Source organism: Agelaius phoeniceus, chromosome 1, assembly GCF_051311805.1.
Source record: "Agelaius phoeniceus isolate bAgePho1 chromosome 1, bAgePho1.hap1, whole genome shotgun sequence".
Classification (NCBI taxonomy): domain Eukaryota; kingdom Metazoa; phylum Chordata; class Aves; order Passeriformes; family Icteridae; genus Agelaius; species Agelaius phoeniceus.
Window position 1 is genome coordinate 104,895,966 of NC_135265.1, and position 22,245 is coordinate 104,918,210.

Below are 22,245 nucleotides of genomic sequence, written 5' to 3' on the forward strand. Positions count from 1 at the left end.
AAGAATTTGGATTTTAAGGAATGACATAGAATTTTATTTTAATTGAATATTGACAGTTTCTTTATGGTGAGTTCAGTTGCCCTGGCTGTGTCACTGAGAACACTGCAAACCCTCTGACAATGAGTGCTGCAAACAGCACAGTCAAACATGTCCACAGCAGACAGGGAAATTGCATTTCATACATAATTCACAATGTGCTACAGCAATTTCATAAGGTCAATATCTATTGTTAACTTGGAAGAAATCATAGAGAAAAGAAACAAGCATTTATTCTCCTGATCTTAGAAAGAGCTGTCTACAAACTGCTGATTTCCACTACACAAACAGCAAAGAGCTCTTCTATGGGTAGACAAGCAGTGCATCTGAGACAGATAAACTCTGAGGGTAGAATGGTATCTTTCTGTCTCCAGATTTTCATATCAGAGCTCCACAAAAATGGAGAAAAGAGGCTAAATATAAACAGGGGAAACTTTGTGCAGCAACATGCTGAAGTTGTTTAGCATTGGGATTCCTCTTGCCTAATTGGCCATCCAAAATTGGTCATCTGGGCTTGATGTTCAGTAAAGGGAGGGAGGCTGACATTGCCAAAGGGTAGTTCATCCCCCTCAAATATACCTCTTATAAGGAGGGTAGGATAAGTTACTTGACAGAGTGTCTGTGGTTTCCAGGTATTTATAGGCATTTATACAGGCTCTCCCAGATTTTTCCTCTTTTTGTTTTCTGGATATATTTGCAAAGTGGAGTGTGAGTGTGCTTTATATTTGTTTCAGATTTCCTCTTGCAGCAAGAAACTGAAATTATCCAGGCTGAAACTGCTCAGCACACAGAATCTAAATCATAACTGGAATTTTCAGACAGACAGTACTGCAACAGGATGTAAACAGCATGTTGGAAAACTTAAAGCATTTTGTTCATAACCTGTGCATTGAATAGGCACTTAGACAGGGACTTTATCCTTCTGGACAAAGAGGGTGACATTTACTGTGTTGTTATAGAAAGCAAAACAGCAGAGGCCAAGAGGCCAGTGATCAAATGACGCATTGAACTCCAAAGCAAAAATATGGTGTCCTGAGATTCTGTAGGAAAGGAGGAATTCAGCTGTAACCACACCAGTTTTGGGAGGGCAGTGAGGCTCAGAAAGAGCATCTGCAAGGCTGCAATGTGAGCCTGGGATGGGGAAGGGGTGGAAAGCTTGGAGAGAGACCACAGTAGAAAACACAGTGAATGTTTGTCCTACAGACAGAGAGAGATGTGCACACTCTTAGGTAAAGGGCTTCTTTTTCCCACAGGAAGCATGTTTTTGTTTGGTAGATGCTTGTTAGAATGGAAAACTGTCCAGCAACAGTCAGGACAAAGTCAGGAGAGCAATGTGTATGTCTGTGTGTGAGCAAGGGAGAAGGGAGTAGTATTTCTGTGCTCACATGGCCACGTCTAGGCTAACAAAAACTGAAAAGACAGCTATTCTCTCTCTGGATATAATCTGAAAACCAATTAAATAATGGTGTCCTTTTATTTCCAGACTAGCTTAAGCTGTAACAGAGTGTGATTTGTTGAATAATAAATATCCTTGTGTTTCATGGAATGTTCTTTAACTACATAATGATGCATGTCAAGAAGAAATCTGTGGTCCTCCTTGAGCATCTCCAAAGTTGTTTAGATTGAAACCTTTTTAACAAAGTTTTAATGTAATCACTGCAGAGAAATATCATAAGGCAATGGTGGTCTGCACATGATCTGGAAACCCTAGTAAAATAATAAAATTATAACCAGAAAGTTAAAACACAGGCAAGAAGAGTGCCAAGCAGGCCACAAATGTATGGCAGTAATTTCATTTGCAAACACAAGGGATGGCCCACAAAGGCTGCTCACTGATGGAAGTTCCTATGAGTTTTCACTGATTTTGGTGTTTTGCATCCACCAAAAGCCTTTTGTAAGATGTGAACAGCTGGGAAGGGAGTGTGTGTGTCTGTGTGCTTTATCCCATGGGGCAGGGCAAGGATGTGAAGGCATTTTAGCAAAACCAGAATCCCATCGGCAGTGGGAGAGTGGAGCTGGTGAGTCACCGAAGCTGCCGCTTGTGTGTCAGCTTCCACAAAAAAACAAGCGTGCTGCATGTGATCTGTTACCTATTGGTTGGAATGGACAGTAGAGTGGACTCACCTGCCTGTTTGACCTGCAGTTCTGGCAGCATGAGAGGGCTGTGATAGGTGCTGTCCCTTAGGCTGGGCTACAGCTGCTTGGTGGCACTGGAACAGGAGTTCCTGTCATACTGGTGATCTGAGTGTTTCTGAACATACAGTTAAATTTTTACTTAACAAATAGTATACAAATACAAATATCCCCAAATGTTGGTCCTTATTTCAAGTTCAAAGCTGTTATGTTTTCATGAATTCCAAAGGGAAATATCTACTCTGTACAAAATACCTTTTAAACCCATAACCGACTAATAAAATATTTATAGTCTTTATATTCTATTCAATAGTACATCAAAAACTACATGGACTTCTGTGTTCCTCCCCTCCAAGGCTGTGCACTAAAATGAACACAAAATGGCTACTTTCCATTATGCTGTAGCCTCCTTAGTGACTCATGGATTCCATCTACAACAGAAAACAGGTCTGTATCTGCATTCTGCAAGCAACTTTCCTCTGAGCAGCCAGACAAAACCCCCAATTCTGCATGCCTTCAAACATTGGGATGTAAAAACTAGGGAGGTCATTTTGTTTTCTAAGAGAAACTAGCCTGAAAATAGTTTGTGTTCTTTTTACCCTGTGTTAGACATAGATTATTAGTCTGAAAGATAAAGAAAATTCTCTTCAAGTAAATGAATCTATTCATACTTAGATGAGCTATTCTTCTGCTTTGGCAACCTGTGGAAATGGTAATCTAATCATGCCACTGTATTAGTATCCAATATGCTGAAAACTTGTAATTCATAGCTCAAGGGGAATGTGGAAGATAGTTGAAAATCCAGTAATTATAGGTGTTAGACTGAGCAGTGAAATAACATGCATTATTTTGCTCATAAGCAGAATATTTTTTTTTTAGCCCATAGTGAGCAAATGAGCTGCAGGGTTTTTGCTTTTGACAAAAAGCTGTAGGACATCTGGTGCTATTAACTATAATTCCCTCCTCGTCCCAGTAACACCTTTATAAAAATAGATGCACATGTACACTTACCTTAAAGCTGAAGCAAACTTTTTCAAGAAAAAAACTTTCCTGAGTAGATCTCCATATGCAGTTCTGTGAAGAACTGGCAGGGAACTAAGTTGCATTTGGATCCAAATTGGTTCATACTGGGGACAGTCACCTCTTTAACCTGTGGTGTTTACCTAGTTTACCTGTCAGAAAGGATCACCTGGGCACATCCATCCTCATCTAGAAAGGCCTGGGTAACTGGCCAAGCCTTTGAAGCTCTTCTGCTCACTTCCTATAGAACTTTTTAGTTTTGAGGTTTTAACCCTTTTATTACTGCAAGTTCTGTGTGTTTTTAATAGTGTTGGGATTTGAGTCTGCATAGTCAGTGTTACAAGATACTTTGGGACTTAACATAAAAGCTGTGGATAGACCAAATAATCCCTTCCAGTGTCACATGCTGAGGAAGCTGTGAATGCTACCCAAAAGGAGCATCCCATAAAAAAACGCCAAAGATACAATTCCAAGTTTGGGAGAAGAGTATGCCTTGAAATTTGTTGCATCGTGCAAGATGAGCAGAAGAGCAAAACTCAAAGGCAGAGTCGAAGATGAACGTAGCTTTGTATGTGTACACATGGGTGGCTGTATTTATGTGTTCAGGCAGGTACAAGCACACAGGTATTTATTGTCCTTGTGGGCTCCTCTTCCTTGCCCCACACGCAGAGCCTCGCCCACCTGTCACCCTGACATGCGTTACACAACGCGCGGGGTAAGATTTTCCAAACACACTTCCAAGAAAAATAATGCCATATTGCTTTTATTAGAAAACTGCATGTGCACAGTAACAATTCATCCAGCCTCTGCCTCATCTGGCATGGTGCAGAAAAGCACTGTGCAGTCAGGAACATGTGTTACTGATGCAACTGATGTTCAAATTGTCACGTAGGATGTATTTCACACATGGAAGGCTGTGGAAGGTCATGGGAAGCTCAGTTCTTGACCAAGTGGCACACAGCAGTCTCAGAAATGTGAAATATAGCCTTTTTAACCCAATTTTTCTTTTGACAACATGTCTTTTATAAGGGAGAAGGAAATAATGTGTGCTCAGCTCTCCCTAGTGAGGCTAATACCATAATCTAGGAGGTCTCACTTTTAACTTGTAAAAGTGGAAGTGAGGAAAAGAAGGCTCTGGAGCATTTCAGAGCAGCTTAGGACACAAACTGTAATGCTAATTTAAATTAGAGTGCTTTCCATGCTGAAGGACTCTTAACATGCTAAACAATGGAACAGGCTCCCTAGGGAAGTGGTGGAGTCACCATCCCTGGAAGGGTTCAAAAACCAAGCAGACATAGCACTTCATGATAGGGTTTTAATGGGTTGTGTTCTGTTGAAGGTTGGACTTTATGATCTTGAAGATCTTCTCCAACCTTCATGATTCTATGATTCTGTGCCCAACAGATCACAAGCATTCTGTTGTGCAAACATGGCAAGGTTTGAAATTGTTTCTCTCTTTTTCCTTTATCATTATAGAGTTGTTCATAAATAGATATTTGTTTTGCCTTATAAGAGTCTAAATTCCACTTGATGTGCTTAAAAATAGACACAAAGTGATTCCACCAGGCATGTATAAAGAGCATCAAGGGTATGCTTTTCCAACTTCACATTTTAAACTTTTATGTAAAGAAAAGTATTTCTATATTTTTTGAATTATGTAAAAGTATTAGAAAATTCAAAAAAGGAAAAAAATTCCTAGACTGGTGACTTTTTACTTGGCTCTAGAGGATTAAAAAATTGCTCATTAGAAGAAAATAGGGAGAAATAAGAAACAATCTTGTCCTGTTGAGATGACATTTTTCTCTTGATAAGCAGGTCAAATCAGCAGGTTCCCAATCTCAGAGAAAACTGCTGTGGTGGCCTGCTTGGCTGTTAATACATAGCACATTCAGCACATGTATGGAAAAGTCAACTGAATGGGATAACAAGAAAAAGATGACTCACCCACAGGACTAAGCATTAAATTCAGGAAAACTGCTAAGTTCCTCTTCATTTTTTGAGTATATTACACTCCTGGTGTATGAGAATTAAACAGCAGTCTTAGACACAAAAAAAAAGGCATTGTATGTGTAATAAGATGCTTTGAAATTATTAAAATGTATTTGTTCATGCTTTTTCTAATCATTGTGTTGTGCCCTGAGAAACAGAAACTAGTTCATGCACACATTTTGTTGCTGTTTTCTTCACCAAGTGACTCAGCCAAAGTATCTTGAATATTGCCCTTTTTAGTCTTTAAAAGCTGAAGGGAGTCAGACCTGCCCGACCTTTGACAGACTCCGAAGAAAACAAAGGTTGTGGGAGAAGACTGCTGGCTCAGTGTGCTATACTGCTCTGTAGCAAAGTCTTTCTAACTCTGGAAATTCTCCAAAAGTACTGAGGTTATTCCACAACAGTTCTTCATCTGGAAGCCCTTAATCTCAAATAAAAAATGGGGGTGTAGTGATTCAGTTTAAACCGCTTCCAAAATGCACAATTACTCCAGAGTAATAGCTCTTCTGGAAAGTGTCCAGCTAGCCTCAGCCCATCCTCTCAGTTGGGTGCAGTGCAGCCCTGGATGATGCTGCTGTGACCTAGAGCTAGGCACACTCTGTGTATCCTCTTACATCTCCTGTGATAAAAAGTAAATGATATTAATATTGTTAGTTACAAGAGTTGACTGATTTACTCACTGGAACTGATTTTAATCTTGAATTTTAATTTTTTTTTTTCCAGTTCACAAATTTTTTGTAAACAGTCATCAGTATAACACATGTATTTGTTTTTCTTTTGTTAACAGGCAGTTTGGGCAAAGCAGACCCTGGCCTGTGGATTATTCATCATCTGTCCATTTTAATTATTTGCTTTTTGTGCTCAGTGATTGGCATTTGACAGTGATGCTGCTCAGGCTCTGTAATTTGATGAGAATAACAAATAATGAGTAACCACATGCTAACCAGGCAGATAGAGGTGCTGGTGTTAAGACAGACATTCTTCAAACATCCGTGCAAACAGAAATTGAGGTCATAGGAAGGTTTTCAAGCAAAGCAGAGATGAACGAAGCAGCCTGAGTTGAACCAGGCTGAGTTGCTCTGTTTAGCATCCTTGGTTTTGATCAACATTCACAGCTATTTGTATTAGTCTGTTTATTTATTAATTTACTTATTTGTTTATTTTTAATGGAACAATTTGTACAAGAGGATCCAGATTTGATTTCTTCCCCTTTCTTTCACATCCTCTGAGCCTGTGGTAACATCCTCAGTCAGAGATTTGGGTTTAACCAGTAAAGTCTCAGAAATGGATTTCAAATCCTAAATAAATACCAAGTCTATATGGGTAATATGGAGATGTGATAAAAGGCTCTTATTAGAGGGATGACTAAGAAGAGGAAGTTTCAGGCTGCGGCAGGAAACTTCAAGGAGAAAACTCAAAACTCAAGTTATAAATTTGATCTTTCTTGTATTTCATGCACAGAGAGGTCTGGAGTGTTAGCCATGTGCATGTGAAATTGTATGGATTTGTAGGATTCATTTTGTTGGCATGGCACAGATTTTTTCTATTGGCCTTTTGATCTACAGAAAGCATTTATGTAGTGTAAAGATTCAAAAGGTCTAAATAATTTGAAGTGTCAAAATTTGTTTGGGCTTGTTTGCTTTCTCTTCTTGTGTCTCAAATAGGTGTCCTGGGTTTATCTTTTGACTTAGCCAGCCCAGAATGTCTGGGTTTAACTTTTAGCTAAGTCACTACAAAATGCATTATTAACTTTTTTAAGTAAAGATGAGAAACACCAAAATTATTTTGCTGTCTAGAGGTTAGAGAAAAGGGAGGTGCTAATGATGAGCACTAATTCCAAAATCTCTTGCTAAAGTAAACTGTAAGTGAAAAATAAAATGAGTGGTTTGAGAAAGAGTTTATTCTCGTGGTTCTATACTGTGACAATGCTTTTTGTCCTTGTAGAAACTATGTAAAATAAACCCAATATTTTTGCCACTGGGGTGATATGGCACAAATTCAAGGTTTCAGGATCATGGCAAGTTTTAAATTTTCTGCTTCTACTGAGTGATTTTTTTTAAATGAAAAATGAATAACAAAAAATAAGGAATATAAGCTGTTAGACCATTATCAGGCATGCAGCTAGTGTCTCCAAGGAAGATATGGGGGTTTGTGTCTGACATCTCTTTCAAATTGTGGATCTCTATTGCAGGCATTTTTTTTAATAAATTGAGAAATACATGGAAAGAAATTGCAATGCTTTTCACTCAAACCTTGCTTAAAAGTCACACAAGACTGGTTTGTCCTCTTTCATGCATGCCAGAGTTACATGAATCTTTCTGTATCTAAATCTCTTCTGGGTGCTAATTCAGGACTCACAACAATAAGTGATTTTTGTGCTCAGATTTACTGAAATGCTCTTATCTCTACACTATAATGACTGTAAATGAGATGTCAGTATTTTTTGTGCTCAGGGCACTTGGGCTGATCATTAGGAATTTTTCACATTAAGAGTATTTTCAGCTGACTTGTTGCATTATTAAGTAGGACCCTTGTCATAAAAACAAGCAAATAGCTGAAAGGATGAGGTCATTCATGGTGACCTCAGACCTGTCACTGAGCAAGGATGTAACTTGTTCATTAGAATGCAAAATGAGAGGACAGGAATCAGGGTTTGGGTTTCAATTCCTCTCAACACCAAATGTGTATTTCAAATGTATTTTTCATATGCATTGTTCACCAAACAATTCAATTTTTTCAAGTTAATTCAAGAAAAGTGCTGACATTCTCAAGTCTGTTTTACCCTTTTACCTGAAATTAGGCCAAAGATAAGTATAATTTCTTGTGTAAACACTCTGTCTACATTTCCTCCTTATTTGAGACGGGATTGGATTTTCCCTCACAGTGCTAGAGGATCTGCCCTGACAGGTGACTTTTTGCAGGTCATCTGATAACCCTGTCAGCAGAGGCAGAACTTTTGAGCTGGGGCATAATTCTCTCTCTCAGGTGACAAGTCACTGTTCAGCCTAGAGCACAGATTTAGCTGTAATTTTCCTCTTTTCCTCCCTTCTTCCTGCAGCGAGCACCTCTTGCTTTTGGTTTTGGTTTGGATTTTTTGGGAAATACATGAGCATAATTTGCTTGTTTTAGACATTCCTGCTCGGATTGGATCATCCTGAAAGTGATAAGCGTGCTGAAAAATGCAGTGCTGGCTGCTTAAAAACAAGTCAGTACTTCCCTGTCTGAACAGATGTTCTTGCTCAATAGGCACGTGATACTTTTCTTCCTGAAACCTGGTCTTCTACAGTTATGTTTATAAGGATTTTATCTATGAGAATAGCATGGTGTGCTGTTATACTTGCATAGGTTTTTCAACCCTGTAGTGTTGTACTGAAATTCACAGTAAAATAGTTGAAATCAGTTCTTGTGCTGCTTCACAGCACTTCATAGTAGTTAAAAAGTTGTTCCTATTGTTTTTATCAATCACATTCTTCTTTTAGTTGACATTGGCTTCTATTTTCTGGTCTTTGGCACTCATGGAGTTTCTTCCCAACATCCATCTGATTAAAATACAGCAGCCCTTCATCATCACTGTCACTTGAATAACTTTTTACTCTTAGACAAACTATTTAATAAAAACTTATACATCAAGTAGCATAAAACAAGATCTTCAAAACTCAAATGTTGACTTTTGAGAAAATGTCAAGGAAGTAACTCCTTGGTGGCACCAAGTACTGAGAAAAAAAAAACAACATATAGTTTGTTTTTAAGAGTTTAAAGATATTTGAGCTAATTGCTAGATCAGAGGAAAAAGTGCTTTCTGCTCTGAGGAATCACAACCTATACTCAGCAGCATCATAAAGTAGTTTGATTAATAAAGTAGGTGTATTGTACCAAAAACAGTAAATCCCACCTCATATAGTCTGTATTAAATGCATTTAATTAGTCTGTATCAGAGCAATGACTTTCTTATTTCTTAAAATCTTCTGAACAGCCTTAGAGTTGAATAGCATATAAAACTGGTGTACCTACATTTCTGTATTTGCTGTGTATACCAGTCCCCTGATGACTGGATGAATATAACTGTCCTATACGTGTATGTATGTGTATTATTTCTATACATATATACATATACACACACACACACACACACACACACACACAGAGCTGTCTTATAACACATAACTTTCCCATTGTGGGTCAGCTTTGAAAAATTCGTTAATAACAATATATTAGAACAATGCGTGTTCATTGTGTTCTCTGGTTTCATGTAGTTTTAAAAAAACCTCAAATATAAAAGTAAGCAAACCATGCAGGCACAAATGAACTCAAATACAGCAACCCTGAAAACTGATTATGATGCAGAAAATTAAATTTCACAATTTCTTACTAGGTTAAATGATACTTATACATTTTTTACTGGATTCAAATGGATATAGCTGATGACAATGTACAGCTTGTTTGCATGCCATGGCATAAAAGGAAATCACTTCAAAATCATTGAACTGATGCAGTTAATTGCAATAAATTATTTGAAAGAATCACTCTTATTCCCTTCATTTTCATTTAAGCTTTAAAAAAGACATTAACAGTTATATTCACTTCTAGGTATGTCCACAACAGGGGTGAGTTTGCAGTAATTTAAACTAATTAATTTCTAAGCCAATTTAGATGCATCACTAATCAAATTCTGTGAGACCAGCTTGATACCAATGTGTGCAATAATACAGAATTCTGCTTACCCTACCTTAAGTTTATTAAGTATTCAGAAAACCACTGGGAATAAAAACCAGTAAAAGCTTGTTTTCTTGCTAACAGCAGCAGCAAACAAAGAAAGTATATTTCCAGACTGTGATTTCTTATACAGAAATCACACTTTGAAATGTCAGTACCCCAGCCAAGTGTTGCCTTTTGAAAGTTAGCAGCAGTGAACAGCTTAAAAGAAAATCCTTGCCATAATGTTGAAAAGAGTGATGCAACATTAATACCTAGCTAACTTAAATGCTACATGATCAGATTACTCAGAGATAACTGGCTTGCTTAAGTCCCCTCTAGGCTCACAGGTTGGTTTCTGGGATTCAGGGATTCAGAAGGGGAGGATCCTAATTATTCTTTAGTCCAACCTCCTGTGACTAGAGCTATACAATTTCAACTTGCAATTTCTCAATCAAATTTGTGACAAGCTCCTCCTAAAATGACTGACAGGAAAACTTGCTTTACCATCAGTATGCCACCATGAAAGGATGAGACATTGGCAGCAGAGACTCAGGAAGGACAAAATGTAGTTCTTCTTAACAAACTGTGAAGGAAGGCACATCACACAGTACTTGCTTCAGTAAAGATCAGGAGATTGTTACTTATATGGGGGCTTGTTTCTGCCCACACATCTGCCTTGATGTATCTCCAGGTTTGATAGGATTTAAGCCTCCTGGATACTCAGATATTAACTATTCCTTCTGTAACTGAGGGGACAGCATATAAGAGTGTATTAACATGGGCAGCACCAGTGGTTACTACTCTTACATGGTAATTTCAAGAAATAGCACCTACAGTGACATGCCCAAACACAGTGGGATGTGTGGGCTCCACTATGGCACACTGACTTCTGGCATGTTAAAAGAGCTACTGATAAGGTCTGGAAATTTGGTTTTATATTCATAGTTTGGGTGAGAATCCAGAGCCAATTTAGAAATGTAATCAAGACACAGGTTTTTGAGTTATGAGCACCAGGAACTTGCAAGGTGCACTTGTAGACAAAGTCTTTACATTCTACCTTTACTCAGTAGGCAAAAGAATAAGTGGTGAATTCTTCAGAGCATGCTCAATTTCAAAACTTCTAAATACACCTTCTAACTACAGTGACTAGATACTTGCAGACTGTTCAACCCCCTGTGTTTCTGAAAATCTTGGGTTTGGTTCTTGTACTGTGTTTTTACATAAAGATCTGTTTACATAGATGTGTCTGTATTTGGTTAGCACCACTACACATTTTTTTTTAAAATGCACATTTTGTTTTATTAACATTATTGCCAAGGGGAAAATATGTAAATTCTGAAGCTCGAGAGTGTTGCAGTAACACATAACAAAGTATTATATCAAAGTGCCAGTGAAGTTGCTTACTGGAAAATATATAGGAAAAGAATCTGATTTCATTAAGCTGAATATTATTACATTTATTTATTGTTACACATTCTTGATCTAAGCGGGATAAACTACCATATTTCACAAGGTTTTCCTTGTTTTCCATAAATTCCTTTTACAAAATTAAAGGACTGATATTCAAAAAGCTTGTTAATTTCTTACCATGATGATTTTATGACATGTAAGTTCTGAAACATAAAGTACTTTTAAGTACCCTATTTTTATCTAAAATTATAAGATTTTGTGTTTTCAATTACTGCTCCAGTATGGGGGGAAATAAAGTTTTGGCCAAGTGCAGAAAGCATTTGAATGGTTTTCTAGTCTTAGTTTAAGCAACAGATCAAGCAGTGTTTCCCCAATTTTCTCAGAAAAAGGTGCCGTAGCTGTGAAAAAATTGTAAATAATTCACATGCTGACTAAAAAAGACCACTCTGCTGCACTGGTTTTCTTTTTTCTTTTCCTTCATCATGTTTCATTGCATGTAGAGGTTGATATCCTGTATCAGAGACCTTCTACCATGACTGTACTGAAGCATTTGAATCTTCAAATCTATAGGAGAGACTCTGTCCTGAACAGACTCACATCCATATCCTTGAAGTTCTTGCTGGTGTTTTTCCAGACACTTTGTTTTTAGCCAAAGGTTAGGGGCAAGGCCAAAACTGTTTCTCTTCTCATTTCTCTCAGCCTGACTGAATTTCAGCAGGTATATATGATACCTGATTGCACATATCTATAAATAGAGCCAAGTGCTAATTGCTTGACACCAGTAAAGTTCACAAGTTTTGGGAGTTAAATATTGTAAGCCATCAGTGATCCACTCTGGGTAATAACTTTCAGTTAATGTGAAATCTTTTTTCCAGAGATTCAGTTGTTTATAGACTCCTGACTTTTGGGCCACAAGAGTTGAATCACTTAAGTTGTGTGCTGCTAACGTACTGGTCATTTTTATAGAGAGAGAAGTTCAGCAGCAGCTGTGTAATACAAGAAGTGGGTCTCCTAGGAAGCCGACATGCCCTGGATTTTGTCTGTGCATCCATAATTTGTGATAATATCCTAGTGATAAATTGCATTTAGCAGACACCTTTGGCTGCCTCACCTGTTCTCTGCACAATAATTCAGCTTCCCTGGGATAACAATTAAGCTTCTGACTGGCATCAGCAGCTTCCAGCAGAAGAAATTAAAAGGAGAAAAAAATCTGCTGGAGAAATATTCACCTGTCATCCACTGGGTATGCACATGCAGATTTTCCAACTCAATTCATTTGAAATGCAGGATGAGCCATATTTAGTCTCACCTTCAGGAGATCCTTCACTGTATCCAGCTGGGAAGCTGGAGGCACATTACTTGCAAACAAAAATGTCCAAACTTATGAAAAGGTCACCAGCAATGGCTTTAAACCTCCGAGTACATGGGATATTAAGTCTGTGGTGGTATTGTGTGCCATAAAAATAGTTTAAATACATTGTATAAATTTTTGCAGGATTTTAGTTTTTTTGATTTTGCCTGTTTCCTAAGCCAGTGAAGCTTAGGCTTTCATCAAATAAGGTATCAGCTTGGCGGTGAGGGAGGTCTGGAAAAAGCATGGCCTTGGCAGAATTCCTGATGGTGTGGTATCTAGACTTCAGTAGTTCTCATTTGGGATAATGACATCCATAACTCACTGTGGTATTATTCCCTGGGGCAATTTAAAACTTCTTGTAAAAATCTTTGCTTCAGTTTTGTAATAGTAAATCTCTACATCCTGAGAAACCATCTGCTTAGTTTTTTATTAAGATAATGCATGCTCCGTTTTCATACCAATTTTTTGCATGTAAAAATAACAATACAGGATCTGAAACCCTACTTTCAAGTATTCCCCCCAAATCTCAAAAACATAAGGAAATATGTGTATGGTTTGAATCCAACAAGCCAAATCGAGCACTGCCCCTCTAAACCCAGAGGCTGCAGTACTGAAGCTTAGGTCTGCTGAGACCTAAGTATGTGTGGTTTTTGTGGGGCAGTTGTGTGAAGTACAAGGGCACCACTGTTAACACAGCCTTTCAACAGACAGTAAAATCAGAAGACTGAGGTCCATCTGTGCAGCATGGAAGAATTCCTGGTTTTTACCCTCATACTTAGTTGTGTGTGAGTGAGAATCATTGACTCATAGAATGGTTTGGGTTGAAAGTGATCTTAAAGATCATCTCGTTCCAATCCCTGTGCCATGGGCAGGGACACCACCCACTAGACCAGGTTACTCAGGCTCCCATCCAACCCAGCCTTGAGCACTTCCAGGGGAGGCACATCCATACATTCTCTGGGCAACCTCCAGCGCCTCACCATCCTGGGAGTCAATTCTGCTTAGCGTCTAATTTAACCCTGCCCTCTTTCAGTTTAAAACCACTGCCCTTTTCCTGTCACTATCTGCTCATATAAAAAATCCCCCTCCCTCCTTCATAAGATACTGGAAGGCCACAGTGAGGCCTTTGTGGAGCCTTCTCCAGGCTAAACATCCCCAGCTCTCCGAGCCTACCTTCACAGGAGAGGTGCTTCAACCAACTGATCATCTCCACGGCCCTCCCCTGGACTCACTCCAACAGGTCCACATCTTTCTTTTGCTGAGAAAGTTGTGTCATTTCTTGCCCCTTTCAAACTGTGGGGTTTGTGCTTTTTCTCAGAAGAAACACTATTATGTTACTTGAATTTGTGCCTTCATTTATTCTTGTGAATCAAGTTTATATAGGGCAACCAAGTAAGAAAGATATTGCTGATGTGTCTCATCACCTGAACTGTTCAAAGCACTGCACGAATTTGATCCTTTCACAAATACTAATCTGCATTGGGGCTCTCCTGAGCACCCGTTCACTCAGTTAAAAATTTATGTTTGCATGCTGATGTTTATTCCCGAGGGCTCATCTCCCCTAGTGAGCATGTTTAAACAACTGAAGTACAATGAAACATTCAAATTCAAGCCTTTATTATTATGCAATCTGGGATTATTTTTTTATCATTAGACTTCCTTCTGAACTGGGTGGTTGACACTCCCTGTTCCAAATTCCTGTCTCATGAGCTAGTTGTTTGGAAATACTGGCTAGGAAGACAAAACCCGTAGCTTCTTCTTTTTTATTTATTTTTTTTTTAATCTGGAGAAAGTGGTTTTTTTTCACTAGGTATTTGGGATTAAACTGTAACCTGAAGGCAATACACAGAAATAGGGTAAAGATCAAAAGGAAAAGGAGAGCATAACTTGGAGGACTGATACACTGGAAATAGTGAGCCTGATTCAAAGTGGTCTGGCTGTCTGAGGATTCTTGTGCATGACTTAACTAGTTTCTGGATTAAACCTTGCATATGCCCTAGGAAAGGAATGTGTACCTGCTTCAGCAGCATGTGCTCTCTGGAAAAAAACGTGGAAACTAGTCTATGTTGTGTCAAACTGAGGTTCTTTTACTATTCAGAACAAGAGATTTCTGATTAACTCCATATCTAAACAATTTTAATGATTCACGAGACTACTTTGACTTGACTCTCCAGTCAGATCAGTTTCTGTACAGAACTTCACTCCTTGATCTACGTCCAAGAACATATTTATCAGGGAATTTATACAGCCCTTTAAATTCACTTCCTTGTGTGAATTAAACCAGCTTTCATACTTTGCAAGTTCCCTGTGTGTGAAGTGACGATTGCTCCAAATTTTTTACATGTCCTGTGGTCCTGTCGTGCTCTCCCTTGGGGTCCTCCTGCCGCAGGAGAGCTGGAGGGATGAGTGCAGGGGAACGCACTGCAATGGATGTGCTCTCCCTGCACTGACTGAATGCTCAGGCTCTCCTGGCTGGACACGGAGAGCGCCAGCCTTTCGATAATTTTCTCGGGGAGGACTCGTTTTGTTTTTCGGGCAGCTTAGCATTCAAAACACCGTGGCCACTTGAAGAGCTGCAGATGCTTCAGGTTGCCCTGAACAGGCTGCCAGGTACTTGAAGGCTCATGAAGAAGAGTTGCTGCCCCAAAAGGCTTTCATTGCCATGCCTCGGTGGCTCGGAGGGCCCGGGCAGCTCCAAGGCTTTCATTGCCGTGCCTCGGTGGCTCGGAGGGCCCGGGCAGCTCCAAGGCTTTCATTGCCATGCCTCGGTGGCTCAGAGGTCCTGGGCAGCTCCAAGGGTTTCATTGCCGTGCCTCGGCAGCTTGGAGGGCCTGGGCAGCTCCAAGGCTTTCATGGCCGTGCCTCGGTGGCTCGGAGGGCCTGGCCTTCCCCAAGGCTTTCATGGCTGTGCCTCAGCAGCTCCGAGGGCCCGGCCAGCTCCAAGGCTTTCACTGCCATGCCCCAGCAGCTAGGAGGGCCCGGCCAGCTCCAAGGCTTTCATGGTCGTGCCTCAGCAGCTCCGAGGGCCCGGCCAGCTCCAAGGCTTTCACTGCCATGCCCCAGCGGCTAGGAGGGCCCGGCCAGCTCCAAGGCTTTCCTTGCTGTTCCTCAGCAGCTTGGCCAGCTCCGGCATTGGGAGCAGCTGCCTCCAAGAGTGGCAGCGGTGGCCCCGGCATTGTTTTTGTGGCGTTATTGCAGAGGAGCGGCAGGAGCTTACATCATTTCCAGTAATGAAGTGCCTGGGGTTCTTTTATGACTTGCACACTCTGCTTCTCTGGAGCTGTACAGTATGTGCTGCGTGACTCCAGGAAACCAAGGATTTGTTTTGACTTGCTAAAAGAACGTTTTGCTATTTCTCTTTACAATTTCACCATGTGACTTGTCAGTTCTCTCCCCCTCTTAAGAATAACTTCAGATTTAATTAGCTGAGTGCAAACATCTTTCATGGCGGTGTGGATTATACTCCTCATTGAGTACATTTACCAACAGAATGAAAGACAACTTAATCAGGCAATTCTGTATTTGTACTGCTGTGTCCAGAGAACATGGTAGCTGTCAATAGACAGCTGCTATTGACTTTCTTTCTCGTGCAGGATGCCCAGTGATGGGGAGACCTGTCTTGTTAAGGCTTGCTCTTTGGTTCTGATGCTCTCTCTCCTACCTAAGATGCCTTTTCAAGTGTGCTTCATTATCATTTTCCTCTCTGCTGTGTAAGAAAAATGATACTTATGTGCCATGCTGGGATGTACTGAAGGTGCTGGCATGTCTCCAGAAGTTCCCCAGTACCCCTCCTAGCATATTTTAAATGGTACAATTTATACTTTGCTGAATTGCAAAGTGGCATTGCTCATGAACCTCCATTTGACAAGTTTGGCAGCAACTTCCCCAAGTGTTACCTGGATATATGCATGTGTGTGTGTGCTTTGAATTCCTCTGTGCTGAATTTCAGTTTGCATTTCCACAACTCAGAGAACATTCTCCTGACCGTGAACTACCTGGAATATTTCTGGGGTATCCTGACTCCACAATTCTCCATGAGTCCTGGATTACATGACTGTGTTGCAGCAACAGCAGCTGGTTTACCTGCATGTGCTGTCACAACAAATGCTTTTTGACAGAACCAAAACCAGTGACAAACAGCAAAACATTTATAATCTCCTTTGTAAAACTGTCATCCCTTCTGTTAGTTCCAGGTATTGACCTTGTCATGAGCACTTTATAAAACACCTTTAACTCTACTAACTATTCACTTCCCCAGAGTTAAAATTTGACAAGTCCATTTTTAGACATCTCTCAGAGATGCCGTTGTTTCAGTTTGATTCTTCAGAAGTGAATCATAGTTTCAAAACCCTCACTACCTGAAACACTCTTTTTTTCCATTAGTATTCAACATGTTTAACATAGGTTCAGACATGTTATTAGAAACTTATACTAGAGTCCTTTAAAAAAATCCTGTGTGATTTCATGCCCTGGAAACACCTTTCACACTGTAACTATTCCTACAGCTATGGGGAGATATGAGGCATATGGATGTGAGCTAGTCAAATTAATACCATAATGGCTTCTGGCTCGACAAGCAGGTACAGTGCAAACAGAGAGCAGAACAGCTGTAGCAGAGTTACCTTTTATGTGGGTGGCATAGACGTCTGCCAGTTAAAATGATCTGATGAATCATTTCTTGCCATATGATTACTGTTAATAAGAATTTATGTTAACAAGTTTGTGTCTGAACTTTGCACAGGTTCATGCCTGCATTTTATTTTGTTAAAAAATAGAGCATATCATGGTTGTTTTTTGTTCTTAATGGGCTTTCTTTCCTCCCTTGAAAGCATTCCAGGACTTCAATAATGCAGAGCTGCCAACTAACTCTTAAAGGAAGATGTTGTAATCTCCATGTAGTGCTTTCTCTATGTAGTTCTGTATATACAGAATGATAGTTTTAACCTGTGCACCTCAAGCTAAACTTATAACTCCACATAGCAGCACTTACAAAGAGAGTGTGGCCTTCAAAATATGAACTTTTATTAAAGTGTTTGTTATTGCATACTTTTATACTTACACTTTACCACTGACTGTCATGTTTTAGCCATTGACTACATTACACTGACTCCCTGTGTGTAAAATCAAGCAAATTTTTTTTCCAGAACTGATGTTATATTTATGGTGAGAAATTAGGCATGGCAAAATGTTCTTTTAAGTATGTCCTCAATAACTTACAAAGTGTTTCAAAGTATTTGAGAAGTCTGTGCAACAAGTGAGACATTTTATAGAAAGAAATACACAAGTCCAAGCATGGTGAGTGTTAACAAACTTTGATAAAGCATGATTTGAGAATCTCTCTCTCATCAGAAAATTGTGGTTTGAAATTCTGCACATAGTAGGACAGCGTAGAGAGACAGAAAACAATTGCAATAAAACTGCTTGAAATACAGTTTAGCTGGGATAAGTGGTTGGAGACATCATCCTTGTGAATCTTGTTTGGGAGCCATAAGCAGAACAAACATTTTGGTGGAAGGTCTTGTTCCCCTTAGAACAGTTAGTAGAAAATATATTGAGGAAAACAATCCTAAAAAGACTAAGGAAGAACTTAGCAAATAGATACCTTCTTTCCCAATTTGCCCTAGTAGCAATTCTTCCACTCACATAGGAGGAATGGAAGACACTGATAAGCAGGGCATTACTATTGGCACTTAGATGGAGTTTTGGGGGCTCTTTGCCTAACAGCCTCCTCCTCACTCACCTCTGCTCTGTCCATGCTTATTGATGCTTTGAGATCACGTTTGCACCCATCTTCCACATTTTTTCAGCATCAACAAGAACTCTGCTATGTTTTTTCCAGTGTCATCCTGCATTACCACCTACAAGAAGACGCCGCCTCCAGTCCCACCGAGAACCACCACCAAACCCTTTATTTCCATCACAGCCCAGAGCAGCACGGAGTCTGCCCAAGATGCCTACATGGATGGGCATGGACAGAGGGGAGATATCATCAGCCAGTCTGGACTTAGCAACTCCACGGAAAGCCTGGACAGTATGAAGGCACTGACAGCTGCTATTGAAGCTGCCAATGCGCAGATCCACGGCCCTGCAAGCCAACATGTGGGGAACAATACTGCCACTGTCACCACCACCACAACCATTGCCACTGTTGCAGTAGAAGATAGGAAGAAAGACCATTTCAAGAAAAACAGATGCTTATCTATTGGAATACAGGTACAGTATTACAGTATTATAAAGCATATGCATTATATGCTTGCCATTGTTTTGGATTCCTACATCTGTTTTACTGCTCATTATACAATGTTTTGTATATTTTTCTTCCTGTCCTGACAGGTACCTATGTAGAACTTGCACCAGCATAATCATTCTGCATGGTACTAATGATGTTTTCCTAATTTATCATAAATACATCAGATGCAAGCATTTGTTTGAGTCTCTGTGCTACTTGTTATTCAGCTCTGTTAAATTACACACATGAGCACTAATCTATGAATCATAACACAGTGGGGGTCAGAAAGGCATGAATTAAATCATTGAAAGGGAATGTGTAAAACAATGATTTACATTACACTACCACCAAAAAAATATTTTCATCCAGCCTCACTGAATTAATTGTTGCTGCTTATTCATGCATTTCATAATGACTGGTAGCCACTTGAATGAGGCAGCATTGTTCCTATCTCAGCCTCAGGAACAGAAGATAAGTTCCTTCTGATTTGCCCTTGTTAAAGAAAATTACATTTTGTTACCTCTAATGGAATGAAAGAAGAAAACTAACCCTGCTAAAGTTCATTCATGTTTACAGAAGGGACAAGAGTAAATAAATTAGTCTGGTGTAATCAGCTTTCTTAATTTATCTTTTCCACCCCCTATTCCCCCCCACCAAAGAAAAAAAAAGATGTGCATAGGACTCCCAACTATCTGTTTACAGAATTAGCTTTTGTAAGAAAGTGCTTGAACTTAAAATCAACTGAGAATCAACACACGTTTTGACAGGAGATGAATCTTGAGCAAATAGAATAGCAATCCACAGCTTATCAGCCTTCACAGGAAGACAGAAATATTTTTTTCTTGCAGAAGGTGGTTGTAAGCACAGCACTCTGTGCCTGGACAGGCTTATCTGATTAGCAAAGTCTAAGAATTTACCATGAAATCTCTACATCACCCTGATGAGATAGATGAGAGGTGCTGTGCTGAAGTATGCCATCCCAGGGGTAGCTGCTGGAGAAGCTGGGACTTTTCTCTCAATTCGTCTTGGAAGGGCAATTATAACTGTTGCCTGTGGGTTCAGTTCACTGCCTTTGTTGTAGACTTTTACTGCTTCACAGCTGTTTGTTTTGGGTATTTTCTGAAAGAAGGGCTGATGTTCAGTGTTAAACACAGGAGAAAGATCGATGTGGGACAGGGATAGAGAAAAGCTCCTCTGTTATGTATTCTCATTCCCAGACAAGCCTAAGATGCCATTATATTATTGTAATCCCTTATTTCACCAATCCAAGAAACCAAGACTTCTTAGCAAAGACCCTGCAAAGCAATGGGTACAAGGAAATAATTTCCATGTTTGCAGAAGCCAAAATGATCAATGGTAATGTGAATCATGGGTCTTGAGAGACCATCTCCCTGCTATCTCTTCTTAAAGTAGTGTTGCAAGTAACAAATGCTGCTTTTGAAAGGTATAGAGGCCTCAGTTTCCTGAGATCTGAAGAAAACAGAGCTCCATATGCTCTTCAAACTTTTGACAATCTCTCTCTTAAACTTTGAAGTTTACAGATGACCAGTATAATCATAGGATAATCATGAAATCTGGGGATGGTACGTGAGAGTCTGCCAAGGCAGGCTTTGTGTACAAACCCATGAAGATGTGGTACAAACCACCTGAAGCTGGGATGACATGAAGTGAAACCCTCGGTAGCGATGCAGCCTTACAGAATTCCTGCCTGTGTGTGGTGCCACCCTCACAGCTGTGCACATCAATGAGCTTTTTAAAGTCAGACAGGCTTCACAGATAAAAGAAACTGACTTCACTAGTCTGCTGTCTGATCCATTTTGCAGCATCATTGCACAAGCAGTCATGCTGGTACAGCTGAAGGGGTAGTGTGGGAGTAGAAATACCTTAGGTAGGTGTTGATGCCAGAAATTACTTCTCTTACAAACAACTGCCCTGAAGGAGGTAGGTACTCTGTCAGCCCTCTGACTGGCAGTAGAGTCAGTCTCTCTTCACTGAGTAAAGGGACCCTAGTCCAGGCTTAGTCTGAGCTCAGACCAAGTATACACCTTGACGATAGTTCAACCCATCTCTGTAAAGCAGCACAAGCTGCAATAGCCACAGGTATATTCTTGGTTTTCTTCCTCCTCTGCCAAATAAATTGTGCACTTCTGGTGAACCTCCATGTGTGTCCTCTACACCCATCAGTCACTCTGAGGACATTGCAAGTCTGCTGTAAATCTGCTGAGCAAACAAGCAAAGTCAAGCAAAGAAAAGCCCTTCCATCAAAAGGTTGCTTCAATCTGTCAGTTATGGAATTTAAGGTGTATTTAGCTCCCCAGAACCCCAGTATCAAGGAAGTACTTCACCTCACAGAACAGCTTCTGGAACTCCCATCCCTCACTGAGCACTTTTCCTGCACAGGTTGGTCAAGTGGCTCTCAACAAGAAGTTGCTGGTGGAACAGCCACTAGAGCTGGATATTTTGCACACCCATGGTCAGTTTGAGGCTACAGGTTACTTCACAACACTGCTATGGCCCAAAAATTCTGTCTGCTGCAAAATGTTTTTCCTGTATGACTATCCATATTATATATAGCATTGGTAATTTACAACTACACTGAGTGGACCCAGAATATTGTGTTTTTGTTCAAAGACACATCTGTGGTTAAATTTTAACTTTATACTGTTGGCACAAATCTCCTCATGGAGCTGGAGCTGGAGATGTGGTATTAAGTTCCAGCTTGTGCTCCTGGGAACCACCTGTTTGCAAGATGAAGCAGTAAAGAAAATTAATCTAAGACTCATTCTGCTTTCTTAAAATCTTTTCTCTGCAGTGCTCTGATTTGAGGCACTAACATTTAAACAAAATAAACACCTGATTTTGGCATGAGTTCACATATGCAGGCACGAACAGACAGACAGTAAAATCAAACAGTGGAGTTACAGCTGCTCGGAGATGTGCTCTAACAAATGTGAACATCCAGCCTCTATAAAATACCAGATAAAATCCATCTGCATGTTGCAGGCTGAATATTGTCTTATCAGAAATGCTTTATAGATAAAGAATAATGAATATTCACTAATAACATCATAAAAGAGCACACCACAGAGAAATGACTAGATGAAGGAGCTCATGGTACAAGTTCTGTGTGCAGACACTCAGTAGTTAAGGTGCATAGAAACTGCAAGTAGCCAGCTGATACCTCTGCTAAAATACATTCTAATTACCTGTCATGTTTTGGGTTTTTTTTAAGGTTGATGGTGCTGAAGAATCCACCATACCAGGTGATAATAAAGCAACCAGTAAGTTCCAGTCCATAGGAGTTCAAGTAGAGGAGGAGAAGTGGTGAGTAAAAGTTAATACTGTTTTTCTAAAGTAAATAATTATGCCACAACTAATT

At 39.8% G+C, this 22,245-nt stretch overlaps 1 protein-coding gene across 7 annotated transcripts in view; it reads left to right on the forward strand.

Annotated features, from left to right (window-relative positions):
- The window catches only part of DLGAP1 (DLG associated protein 1), a 402,137-nt gene that overhangs the window by 353,122 nt on the left and 26,770 nt on the right, over positions 1-22,245 (forward strand). For all 7 annotated transcript variants that reach the window (XM_077184530.1, XM_077184523.1, XM_077184534.1 and 4 more), the window contains 2 exons: positions 18,477-18,850; positions 22,099-22,190. In XM_077184530.1, the coding sequence (XP_077040645.1) occupies positions 18,477-18,850; positions 22,099-22,190 (466 nt within the window). The remainder of the gene's footprint in view (positions 1-18,476; positions 18,851-22,098; positions 22,191-22,245) is intronic.